Here is a 13,431-nt window from a genome sequence, read left to right as displayed (position 1 = left end):
ACATTGCTAGAAGAATTCTGATGCCCAGCTGAGAAAAGACATTATGTGCTTAACTCATACGAGGAAAAGATAATCAGAATATACCTACCTTTCTTCCTGCCAGCTTAATCCGTGGAGTAAAGCTGTTACACAGGAGCTGGCTTTTGGATGTGTAAAAACTGAAAAGGAAAAACAGGGTTGTTCAGTTATCTTCTAGGAAGTGAACACTGTAAGGAGGAGGGTTGGTCAGCTACTTTGCAAACAGCCCGTGAATTTGAGCTAGCTTTTAGATGGAGAAAAGTGAGTAACTTTCTTATATATGTTGTCTTCTGCAAAAGACAGATGGTAAATATGAGAGAAGCTACTCTTATCTTAAACTCCAAGCCTTTGATTCCTGTAAACTCTAAGTCTAGACCTCTTCTTTATACGTTAACTTTCACATTTCCCAGTTCACTCCTCTTTTCACAGAAAGATATCAACTTTCACTATCTATATATTACTGTATATTTGACATGATTTTCCCCTAATTTGCAGGACTGTAATGACTTACCTAGATGCTTGTAAAACTAAGGACCTCCTCTCATTTCAGATAGCTTATGCATTAAGTACTTATTTCAAACAATTTATGCATTAAGACCTCTTTCTTGTTATCTACATTTTTTTAAATACTGCCTTGTTATAAGCTTTTAAATGCCATTTTCATCTAAGGAAAAGATCAGACAGCTGATACATGAGCACATTTCAAGGCTAGAAGTGAGTTAGATGGGAAGAGAGCTTAAGATCAAGACTCCTCCCTCTGCAAATTACCCTATCATCTCTGGTACACTGCATTAATGTCACACTTTCTACAAGAGTGCTCCTAGTTAATGCAAGGCTATTGTGATACCTGTCTGTGCTTCACAAGCTCAGCAGAGGAAATGAACAGCAAAAAAAGAGAGAATTCGACAGATCTATGTAGAGAAAAGCAGAACACAACGGTTTAGCAAAGGTTGGTATTTCCTCAAAAACATTAGGTTCACCTACCTATGGTTTATCCAGTGTGGGATATTGTAGTCATCACCCAACCTGGAGTCCCCAGGTCCACAGCGGTTGTGGAGCTGGAAGAGAAATTCAGAAGTATAGCAATTAGTTTTGTCTACTCAGTCACAAAAGAAGTAACATTTGTCCTGGTGGCAGACAGAAGGGAAAAGAAGCTTCCATTACCTTAAAGAGTGGAACAGCATGAAGTGGTTGTTCTCCCATGCATACCAAGTCCACACCAATCCCTATAAACAAGGAACAGAAGAGTTCAGTTATGCACCAAGCAGGACAGACATGCTAAGACAAAACAGACCACGAATTTGAGCTAAGCCCCATATTGTATTCATATCAGATTTTTAAGATGCAGTTGTAATGAAAATACTAATTAGGAATCCCATGATATGATTACAAACCGACAGCACCAATGGGGATATAGGAAGCATTTATTCTGAATTAACATAAATCACACAAAATTATCCTTTAAGGGGAATGTCTCATGGGACGGATCAAGTACACAGCTACCTCCAATCCATGTGAAATTAACTACCTTCCAGTTCTCTAAAATTTAACCATTTCAATATCAAGTTTGGAGACAAGTCCTCCAGCTGTCTTACACCTCTTTCCAGAATACATAGGTTACAATAGTTAGTTTTTCAGAAAAAAAAGGAAGCAGAGCTTTTCCAAAATTTGCGTGCTTGTGTTTACAGAAGTTGCACAGTATTGTGAGTTTCTTACCATTGTCTATCATCCGCTGTTTGGTTAGGATCATAAGGAGCCGATCTACTTCAAATACACCCACGCCAGGCGTGATAACCACAGACATTTGGCCAGTCCGATCAAAGTTCCGGTTAATGTAATGCTTGTCAAACACTAGAGGAAAGAGTCAGGGAATACATTTATCCTTTAAAAGCAAAGGATGATGGATGTTTTCAGAGAGCAATATGACAAGAATAGTGATATTAAGCAGGATTCCTCACGCACATGCACTGAGGACTTGAACACAGCCTTGTCCAACCAATTAGTGCCAATAAAGCTATAGGAAGAGGAGATGAGTCAGAGCAGAGAAGAAGAAAAGATGGGGGACAGATGGATGCATAGGAATTTTTCTCATATGCTTAGTGCTTCCTTTATTACACCCTAAAAAAAAAATCCTTAATCTGATTATTAATCAGACTAAGCAACTTGATACACTCTCTCCCACAGAAGTAATTAGTAATTAACAGCCATTAAGGTGATGGAAAGATATCTGATGTAAAGAATTACAGAAAAGTAGAAAAAAAATCATGCTAACAAGATCCTGTAAATCTCTCCTGAAGACTGAACTACTCAATACTCAATTATTGGAAGTTGACAACCAGTTCTTCCAGAGACAGAAACAGAACACTTTTTCCGGAAGACAGAAAATAACAGTTTAACCCCTTAATATTTCAACTTCTCTTCTCTTCCCAGTGTTAAGCACCAGGCAGCAAAAATCCACACCCACTTACTGACAGCTGCTTTAACAGTTCCTCCTCTGTATACTTTTATCCTATGTTCACAACTTACCATTGAATGAAAGATTTATGGCCTCCAGGTAGTTCCCTTGTGCTGAGGTAGAATTGTAACCTGGTGGAAAGCCCTCTGGACAAGTTTTTCGGAGGGTGGAGGGGAGGAGGAAAAAAAAAGAGAGAAATCATCTCTGTATGACTCCCCATTAAACAAAACAAAACTGCTTTGGTAGCACAGCCTGGAAGCAAAATTGGTATTTGTTGGCTCTCAGAAAGATGTAAGCAGAGTAACTTATCCAGGAAAGCACTTTTAAGTACTGCAAATACCAGACTCCAATTGGAGTTTACAGGCAACTTTCAAATAAAAGAGTAAAAGCATGTGGGAGGAAATTGTACCTGCTTGCTCTAGTCGCACCAGCACAGGGTACTGGATGAAAAGTTTTTTAATGGTCACGAGCAATGAGGTCCATTCTTCTCGTCTTTCATTCTGAACCACAACTCTGGACAGAACACAACTTAATTAGGATGGTGAAAGGAAGCTATGATAAGGAAATGAGAAAAGATGAACAACCTATGGCTACAGCAAAAGGAATGCACAAAAGGAATGCTAGGCAGTGCTTCAGAACTGCTGCATATTTGTACCAACCATTAAGATGCCCAGACAGAGCTGGGCACATCGCCAGCCTAAGTAGTTTGATCTCTTGCTCCTGACAGCTTTTATACTAAAGCCTGTTCCAAAGAAAGTTCTAGTAAAATGGACAATCAACTTTATATATCAAGTAACATCATTGTTCTGCAAAGCAGTAAGATTCTGAAAAATCTTCAGGATCAACCAACAGCTTCAATAGCTGTGTCTGCTGTGACCATCAGCCAAAAAGCTCTAGTACTCAACTGGAAACACTTGGAGTTTCAGCAGTGGCACCATCTGTTCTTCAACTTTAAGAAAGTAAAGATTTGAAAGATAACTAAGCCTTAAGCAAAAACTACTGCTAACACTACAGAATTTTCAAGTTCGCTGGCAATTCCAACAAAGTGCAGACAATAATATACTCACCTACAAGTACAAGAATAATCTAGTAATTATTAGCTTGCACTCAATTTATGGGATAGGGAAAATTCATCAATCTGTTGCCACTTTCAGACATAAATGTTTTTAACAATATTAACTCCTTGAAAGGTACTAGAGTTAATAACTGGATATGCAAAATGAGGGTTGCAAATACACCATGAGACAAGAGGTGAAAGAACTATAAGGAAGACATACTTATAAAAATCTTCATAAAATCTTCCCTCGTGATCCTGCCGAATTGATGCACGATGTGTTTCAGGAAACTCATCTAAAATGAAAGGAAAAGCAAGTATTACTCTATGTTCTTGTATAGAAAAAAATCCTGTCTTTTCTAGTAAGGTACAGTTACTTCCATTTTAAAAAATCTTTAAGAAAAATCTTCTCTCTCCCACAATATTAAATGCTTTTAAAGCAGTATTACAGGAATTTGAGCACGACTAGGAAAATTTGCCGTATACTCTTCCATGCAAGATTTTCACTATAGTATTTTCATAAGAACAGTCACGCACCCATTTTGTTTGGCATGTAATAGTTTGGACAGGAACTTAATAAACCAAGGGGGAAAATAGCTTTTAAAAGCTGTTGAAGGAATACTTGATTGAGATTACAAAGGAGTAGTTTTCTCTTCAAATTAAACACTAATATTTTTCTCTCTTCCCTGTCATTTCTACAGGAGGACAAGAACTTACAGGAAACATAGACTCAGGATTTTGTATTAGAGAAACAAAATTTACAGAAGCTGAACATACACATTGGTCATGAAGTTGAAAACTTCCTCATGACCAATATTCCATTTGTACTCTACATTTAATGAACTCCAAAGTAGAGTATCCACTACGAGAACAACCCTTCTTTATTTGCAAAAATCACTGCCAGCCTATGACCAACTTGCGAGAGAAGAAAAGAGAGGTTAAAAATAGTGTCATGCAAAGATAGGATTTACTTACCTATGGATTTTGCTTCATAAAATGTTCTAGAAAACAGAACCACTGTCACTTCATGGCTACAATTCTTCTCCTTTACAGGAAGCATAGAAGAAAAAAAGAAAAAACAAAACCCTAAGGATCACACTGAGCAGAAAACTATGTGTACACACAAGTATATAGCTAGAGAAACATATAGCAGCACCTTTCTCTCACACCACAGCTCAAAGGTAACTAGAAACAAAACTGACCGCTGTGTGTCTGCATCAGTGCTGCATAGGTTTTTACGAGATAACATAATGCTCTGACCTGACTCCTGTTCTGCTATGTAACATTTCACAGGAGCAGTCTCTTCTAGTTTCTAAAGAGATTCTTATCTGAGCTGTGAGGATACACTACTTTTTGATTTAAAAAAACAAAACAAAACAAGCACAGCTGTCTCAATTTGTTTGATTACATAAACATACTCTCTTATGACATTGATATTCTTATTTGTTAATATTGAAAGAGATGGTCCAAACAATTTCAGATAAATAAAAGTTAAAACTTCAGTGAACATTTACAGTGCCAACACATGCAATGGAATTAACTAGTTGTAAAGACCATACTGGCCATTCCTTCAAAAGGGAAAGCTTGAACAGCCTTGGTCTGAGCAAGCCCCTGGATCTGCTCAGCTCATGTCCAACACGGTTTACTGGTACTAAATGCAAACAGGTATTTTAGAGACATGTCATGCAGTGCTCCTAGTAACTGCAGTGGGGAAAAGCTCCATGAAAAGGAGACAGATCTAAGTACATTCCTGCTCTCCTTGACATTTGGAACCGTTGCGATTCATATTTTGCATAATGCTATAAATTTAGGATTTCAGACTCTTGCCATGTCCATCATCCTTCCATTTTAGGTTGCAGATTTAGGTTGCCTTATTTTAGGTATTGCTACAGTTCTCTTATTTAAATCAACGGTAGTTTAGTGGATAGCTCTATGGCTGAAAGGTTGTCAGTCTCCAATGCTGCTCTCCCTCTCCTCTAACACAGGACTGCTGACAGCTGTATCTGGCTCAGAGCCAGGTGATGCACTGACACAGGAGATGACACTCGGTTTTCAGTCAGAAGACACAGTGAGGCTTCCAGTGCTTTTTAAAGCACCCCACTTTCAAGTAGCTTGCACTTCCAGTGGCGCAGGTACTACAGTCTGGAACCCCCCACATTAAAAGATAGCCATATCAACCAGATTACACACAGAACCAGGGAAATATGAGGAATTGAAATGASCTGGAACAAATAAGATCATGTAAATCGTACTTGTGGATTATTGCACAACCATATCATATATTTGATGACATTAGTCCAGTTAGATCCCCTGCACGTGAATAAATCTACTGCATGATGCACACAGAGTAGATGCAACAGATAAATTATATGTGCCAAGTAGTTCCAAGACTTATCTGCAGACGTGCAGTAACGTTCTTCTGATGCTGAGTCCYGTAAACCGTAGCACTGACCGACAGAATCCGGCTCTTCCCCAAACCGGCAGAACAAAGGGCTCAGTATTTAGGATGACACTGACTTACTCTTTCAAATCAGGATGAGCCCAAGCAGCTATTTACCTTCCATTTTGTGAAGAGGTCAGCAAGGAAACCGTTCACAGCTTTCTCAAAGTACAGGTCCCCTGCAAAGTAAACACATCTCCAAAGCATCAGACTGCAGCAGTTACTTCAACCATATACTTATGGTTGTAAAATTTAACCCAGAGATTCTAGGATAATAATTTTTATTAGAATCAGAGCAGAATAACTTGTTGTGTGCATACTGAATATTAGTATTTCTGAAACAAAGATGATAAAAAAGCTGAAATAGTAAGGCCAAGTTTCAGAGGATGTAAACAAGACTATACTGTCAGAGGGATCTGACCTTTAAATTCAGTGTTCCAACATGCTGGCAACATACTGGGAAAGCATCTGTACTATCTTTTAGAGATGCCATGCACAACTAATCTCCTGCTCAGTTTTGAATAGCTGCCCAGTTACATATGCCTAAACACATGGTCAAAGGAAGTGGTATGGGAGTTATTAAAGAATTAAGCCAGAATAAAATAGGACAATGATAGAGATAAGTCACTCAGATTCTTAACTGCTAAAATTTTAACAATTCTAGCTGACTCTACCAGGGCTAACACAGGGTTTTGAGTTCCTGACTAAACCAAAGTCAAGAGAGATCTAAAATATCAAAAACCTCTTTGCACAGGGCTCCCATACATTTCTAATTTCAGGATTCACTGAGGCTTGCACCTGCCCTCATCACCCAATATGGACATAACCACAGGAAAACCTTTTCCAAGGTTCATGAACTAGTCACTGAGACAGCAGTACCCAAACCCTACAGTAAAGTAGAAAATTATCGAATACCCAGGAGAGGTAAACGCCTGGAACTGCAAGCAAGATTCCAAGAGAGGACATAGCACAGTTCACACAGCTATGCCTCAGCCAAAGGCAGGACATTTTAATTTTCTAGTCGTGACAAAAAAGCTTGCTGCCATCCACATTCACAATCAAGCAGCAAGTCAGTTACCTACGTACCATAGATATCAAAATCCCACATTTCACAGCTCATCTGGATAAAGATATAAACCATGGCTGAAGTGGAACGGAAGACGACCTACAGAGCAATGAAAGATCTTTTTTAAAACAAGGTATATTCACTGAAGGCATTAAAAGGGCACTAACTAGAGGAAACTGTTTAGATCCCAAGCAATGGCTTCCCTAACAGTGTCCAGGGACACAGTTTAAGGAACAATACTTTTGGCAGAAGTACCAGATTAAGCAGCCACTGGTCCTGTCCCACCAACTCCTAAGCACTCATTCTCGGCTCTTGAGGCCTCTTACACTTTGTCAGGATGAAGATTTGGACAAGGAAATGAATCAGGGAACTGATCGACCTGAGAAGTAACACAATAAAACAGCTTCTTCCCTGCTTCTCCCCCCTGCCCACATAGATCAGTTCTTTGATCTACAGTTCACTACACAGTGGAATTAACACTGCTCGAGCATACTACAAGGAGCAGGAAAGAGATGGAACCAACTGACTGATCGCTATTGCCACAGAATGCCTAACTGGTGCCAAATGCAGACGTTACTAGAGAGTGACTTATACGATGCTCTGGCCACTGCACCATGGGGCACTTCCTCTCTAAAGAGTTTGCAATCCAACTGCCAAAGTAATTCCGAGTGCTGGCAGCACAGAAGAGAGAGAAATTGTATTAATTACTCATTTTCTTGAATTGGTTACCATTCTTCACCTTACAACACAGCCAATTCAAATGATTCACACAAATGTGCAAACAAGAGAGAATTACAACAAGCCTGGCAAGGAAAGGAAGGGGGAAACTTCCTTTCCCCCACCAACTAAAAATCTTACCCGGGTGTCCTCACTGATGTAGCCACAAGTGACTTTCTCGCTCTTTACCCACAGTTCACCTGCTTGCGCCCTGGAAGAAAAACAGGGCAGAATATTTACTACCTAGAATGAAGATTAGAAAATCAGTCTTTTGAGCAAATTAGGGATGTGCCAAACTCTGCATTCAAGGATGACTTGAAGACAGTATAAGTGTATTTGAATAAAAAATGATCTCTAACCCAAAAGATGTCAAGCAGCTGTTTCCTGCGGCATCCTCATGTCCCCTTGACCTTTTGTCATCTCAGCAGTAGCTGAAGTAACTCTTTTCTGTACTATTACTAAGCTTTAGCAGGGCAAAATACTCTTAATAAGTGAAAGACAAATTATTTGGCACTTCTAGAGGCAACAAGTGTGGTCACTTGTCTTATGATTGTTTTCTTCCACTTCAGGTAAAACTCTTCCTGCACCTCACACTACAGACAGAAGTCTGTAAAAAAATAATAAAAATAATAATTTAAAAAAAAAGTAAGAGAAGGGAAAATGTGGAGGATTTTTCAGAGAAGATTCTCACACTGGATACTCCAGACTCATAGATCTGAAGTCATAAGTAGCAGTAAGCGCTCAGAGTAATAGCAGCAGTAGATTGTGTTCCTCACAATATATTCTTTCCCATGACAGCTGAAAATGCTAAAAATATACAAGCTTGTAGTATTTCTCTTTACAGTTGTCTCTTAAGTCAGAAATTCCTCTGTTCCTCTGAAATTTTCCTATATTGGGGAATAAATCAAAATAACAAAGCACTCACCTGATACCTGCAAATTCAACTTTTTGGGTGATATAAGCACACGTGCTGACCTAAGAAAGATGAGTTTCATGTGTTAAAAGAACAGTATGCTCAAAGTAGACTGATTCGCAAAAAAACACACTTGAACACCAGACTCCTGCCATAAAAACATGAGGGCCACTGATAATATTTGCAAATAACTTCTCAGCCTACAGAACCTCCAAACAGCACAATGGAAAATAGTTTTATAATAGACTGGAGCCAGGCTGAACAACCGTAACAAAATGATTATTTGCCTGGTAAACTGGCCATAGAGCAACCAAAGACTGCATTTTAGAGATGCAGAAAAAAAGAACTCTGAATAGTTGCTTAATAAGTGATACTATCATAGAGCAGGTACTTTAGTGTACTTCTACTTGAAAAATACTTGGATTCAATTCCTTCCAAAGGTAGTAAATTAGTAAAATTCAGAACACAAAAACTCTCAGCAGTGATTTCCATGTCCAAGGCACTAATGAACATTCTTGCCACAGAATGGGAAATGGTAAGACCATAACTCTTTCTGTAATATATTTACATTCATTTCTCCCAATCTGATGTCCCAATAACATAAGCAACTGTGTGTTACTCAGGAGTTGCTGACACTGGTCTCTTCCCCCATTTTCTCTACTTTGTAAAAAGCTTGTTCTCTTTTACAGTGAGCAAGGAAAAAGGTACATTATCTCCTGCACCCTACACAGTAGGGCAAGCAGAGGACTTACCAAACTTTTCTTCAGTCGCCACATATCCCCACGTCCAATGTACTGATCTTTAAAAGTCAGCTCCACCAAGTCCAAGGTCACCTCCTGGGAAATGAAAGAAAGCTCAGATTCTGCTTGTTGTTTCCTGTGCAGCACCCTTCAATCTATTCTAGTCAGGACCAAATGTTACTTGCTATTCTAAAGCAAATCAATCCTAACAGATGCAAGAGAAAAAGGAAATTCTATCAGAAGAACTGCCAATGTTGTACATATACCTGAAATTACTGTGAGCTGCAGAATGGTGCATAATGTAGCCAGAAAAAGCCTCACATCTATGCACTATGAATTCCAGTGCTGCTTCAAAGCACAGGTAAACAAATGACTTCCACTGTTCATGAAATTAAGGAAGCCTAGTTTCCTGTGGATTTTTGTCTTGTATTAAAAGCACACTTTGATTGAAGCTCTTCTGATAGTTGGGACATTTATAAAAGATGTCTTTTATAAAGGTTGTCTGACATTGAATGATATGAATTCACACTAGGGTTTATCTTTTGACTGGCCTACTTACAGTCTCTTTCATCTGCCTGATTATCCTGAAACTTCAGGACTCTAATTATCTTGGAGATTTCTACATATCCGTCAAGCTATGCTGAAGCTAGTCTACAGGCTTCAGGAGAGAGGGAGCAGTGAGGACAGAAGAAAAAGTCACATGACAAATAAATATTGCAATTGTCCAAGCCTCATTTGCTTATGAAAGAAGGATAAAAACCTTCTAATTAAAAAAAAAAAAAAAAAAGCCTTTATTCCAACACCACTGATGATGGAAATCCAAAGGGCTCCAAATAAGCTAATTAAAGGGGCAGACAGAAACAAAGTTACAAAGTCACATACCTTCGGGTCAACRACATTTACGTGGACATCCTGGTATGGACGCAGTCGGAATACCTGTGCAACAGTCTGATCCACGCTTATAGTTTCTGCCTCAGAAGAAAGAAATGACAATAGGGAAGTAAATACCCCCAAAAAGTTTTAAGTGGCTTAAAGTACTAAATCATTACAGAGATTCTCACAAAACACTTGAAACCTTATGAGAAGACAAAAGCATCTCTCAGCTATTGCCTAATTAAAGACTTGTTAAAAATCAAAGCAGAGGAGATAAAGTTTAGGCTGAATTATTTCCTGCAAGAAGAACACACATATAGCCAGTCAGAGAATAGGAGAAAAAAAAGGTCTAAAAAGCCAATAATTTTGTTTAAACTGTACTCCACATTATCAAGCCAAAACCTGATTTAATTTAAAATACTCATTTCCTGACAAAATAATAATCCTTCCATTCCTAAATAGACAAAGTATTGATTTTCTTACAAAGTTAAAATATACTGTATTACTCAATCACAGCTATAATCCAATCGCATACATATTTTAAGCCTAGAGTCTCACCTTTCTGCAAATCTTCCTTAAGTGACTTCACTTGTAGGAGCAGGGGGCTAGGACACAAAAAAGAAAAAAAAAGAAGAGTTGAAACATCAATCTACTCTAAATCACTCTCTCAAAGCACTTAAATAACACTGAATATGGGATAAACTAAGCATTTGCAATGTCATATTAACAAACATTTACATTAATATTTTCTGAAAACATTGTACATCATCCTCTCTGCCTGCCATCCCTTGTTGTTTTTATACCTATTATAACTACAAGGTACCATTTAGCTAAATGTGATGTTCTAGTGGGGAAGATAAGCCACACAAGAACTTCTCAGATCATCAAACAGGTGCATTCCTACTTTTCACACATAAGCTGTAAGATAGTTTCATATAAGGAGGTTTCCACTTTCGCAGCCAGACTAGGAAATTTTCATTTTGCCTAGGAGACACTATAGAATGGAAGAACAATCATTAGGTAACAGCAGCTCTATCAAGAAGACAAAGATGTTGTATTTTCCTCCATATTCAGGTACTGCTTACTCTACAAACAGACAGTGAACTAGACTCAAAGAATTCCACAAACTTTAGCATAAGACCTCTTGCTATCATTATCCCCTTTACCTTTCTTCAGGCAGAAAAAACATAGCAGCCCTGAAGCAAAATATGAAATCAAGCAATCAGTAGTCCCTCAGTCCAGAGGCTACTGCACATGAACATGCCCTTTCAGTTCTCTAATCACACTTGACTGATAAGAGCACAAAGAATTCACCTGTATTCATCATTGGGATGTGCAATTTCCACAACATCTCCCAGCTTGATTTGAAGAAATACTTTAGGATTCACCACCAGTTCATCGTCTACAAGACAAAACATAAATAAGAAAACCTGCAGCAAACAAATATGTATCAAATGCAGAAACTTGCATTTTTGTATGCATAAGCCTGCTCAACATTAGTGTACTAGTCCAGGATTAACACATTAGCAATGCACTCACTATATTCACTACGTGATAGTGCCCCTATCCAGCCACTTCAGTCTCGCCAACCTTGTGGGCAAAAACTTTTCCTAAAAGTCACTGAACACACACACCAGATTTGTTCAAGAAAAGAGCCTGCTTCACTTAGGCAAGCAGAATCTTCTATTTCCCATTTAACAAGCACTGGCAGGAAGGCGGACTGCTATAGAATCTTCTTAGCAAAACTTTATTAACATGTTTTAATTTGGAGCCCAGAAGTAGGAAGTAAACAAATAAATGTTGTTCTTAGTAGCCAGAAACACAAAGCCTGATCCCATATGCATCCACAGGCAGTGATAACAAGTCATTGACACCTCTGTCACACTTATTAAGGGTGACTGAAATACTAGGTTAGAAGAAGAAAACAAAACAGATGAAAAAAGATCAATGAAACAGCTAAAATAAGGAAGAGCATGCTGATCTCACTGTTACGAGCCAGAAGATACTGACCACTGCCTCCAAACCCCTTCTTATGTATGACGAGCTTGTACACCTTGTTGGTTCTCATCTTAAATTCTAGCTCTTCCCTGGGAAGAGAAGGTCCTCCACCACCACGGGGAGTCCTGACAGCACCAAGGCGTTTCTCAGCTTAGCTGCTTTGAACAGTAGATGACATCTTGGATATCTAATATGGAGAAGAAAAAACACAAACACAGACCTCTTGTTATTACAAAACTATTCTTTACACTCTGCCAACACTTGTGCTGCTATGATAGAACATTTCCATGAAGAATCCTTCTACAGAGAGTCAGAGATTGGATCCCTGATCACATGGGCAATGACTCTTCTATCACAACTGCCTCAGCCGAGAACACCGCACCTGAAAGGCTGGCACGCCACAGGGTTTAATCAACTTCAGAGTAAAAGTTTAGTAAAGACTCTTCTTCTACCAGTACTCCCATCAGAGAGCCAGTACCACTCTCCAGAAGTGGGTCTTTTACATTTCCAAGAATTTTTGAATTTAATATTTTAATGACGTAAGATTGATACTCAAATGTCCACAGCCAGAAATTCCTCCGTTTTTGTTACTATACTCTGCAGCGACTATAACTGAATTCCACCTCTCACACCAAAAGACACCGGAATCCGCATTTGGATGATTTTTCACCGAAGTAGCGAAGCTTTAGCCAGGAGAGGGCAGCTGCCGCTACACACAAGGCCACGCGCGTCAGCTTTACGCACTGGATTGTTTTGAACGCTTTATTTTCAAACGTATCATCCGCGTTTTTCTTCCTGTTTTTATTTAAAATAGCGTATTTTTCTGTGGAGGACCTTTACTTTTCGCATTCGCTCTGTTTAGAGGTTCATTTAAACTGCTCGTTACCAGCGCGGACAAAGGCTCTCCGCAACGTTCAGTCGCATCGGCAAGCGAAGACACAACTCCAGCCGCGCTCAGAGCGCCGCTCCGCTCAGCCGGAGGAGACGCCGCGCCAGGGGCGCTGCGGCGGGCCGGGCCCAGCCCGCGGGCCCGCTGCTGCGAGCTCGAGCACTGCGCTAGAAAGACACGGTGGAGAAAAAAACGCGGGCAGCGGGGGAAGCCACGGACCGGCCGTGCGGAGCGCGGCAGGAGGAGCGGGGCGCGATGCCGGGCCCGC

At 39.5% G+C, this 13,431-nt stretch overlaps 1 protein-coding gene across 9 annotated transcripts in view; it reads right to left on the bottom strand.

Moving 5' to 3' along the window:
* DEPDC5 (DEP domain containing 5, GATOR1 subcomplex subunit) overlaps nt 1-13,383 on the bottom strand; it is a 46,358-nt gene extending 32,975 nt beyond the window's left edge. For 7 of the 9 annotated variants that reach the window (XM_085305790.1, XM_085305795.1, XM_085305796.1 and 4 more), the window contains exons 1-18: nt 13,161-13,377; nt 12,287-12,461; nt 11,591-11,678; nt 10,835-10,881; nt 10,286-10,371; nt 9,416-9,499; nt 8,676-8,725; nt 7,892-7,961; nt 7,054-7,132; nt 6,085-6,146; nt 4,503-4,572; nt 3,751-3,823; nt 2,883-2,986; nt 2,545-2,619; nt 1,735-1,869; nt 1,183-1,244; nt 1,003-1,076; nt 89-158 (exon numbers count right to left, since the gene is read on the bottom strand). In XM_085305790.1, coding sequence (XP_085161916.1) covers nt 89-158; nt 1,003-1,076; nt 1,183-1,244; nt 1,735-1,869; nt 2,545-2,619; nt 2,883-2,986; nt 3,751-3,823; nt 4,503-4,572; nt 6,085-6,146; nt 7,054-7,132; nt 7,892-7,961; nt 8,676-8,725; nt 9,416-9,499; nt 10,286-10,371; nt 10,835-10,881; nt 11,591-11,678; nt 12,287-12,344 — 1,287 coding nt within the window. In that variant the 5' untranslated portion in view covers nt 12,345-12,461; nt 13,161-13,377. Of the gene's footprint in view, nt 1-88; nt 159-1,002; nt 1,077-1,182; nt 1,245-1,734; nt 1,870-2,544; nt 2,620-2,882; nt 2,987-3,750; nt 3,824-4,502; nt 4,573-6,084; nt 6,147-7,053; nt 7,133-7,891; nt 7,962-8,675; nt 8,726-9,415; nt 9,500-10,285; nt 10,372-10,834; nt 10,882-11,590; nt 11,679-12,286; nt 12,462-13,160 lie in introns of all 9 variants that reach the window. The other 2 variants (XM_085305798.1, XM_085305799.1) reach the window with 1 other exon arrangement.
* Nucleotides 13,384-13,431: the final 48 nt, after the last annotated feature.

This window comes from Rhea americana, unplaced genomic scaffold (genome assembly GCF_003343005.1).
Source record: "Rhea americana isolate MKP2758 unplaced genomic scaffold, rheAme1 scaffold_227, whole genome shotgun sequence".
NCBI lineage: Eukaryota > Metazoa > Chordata > Aves > Rheiformes > Rheidae > Rhea > Rhea americana.
This window is presented reverse-complemented; position numbering and strand designations above follow the sequence as displayed.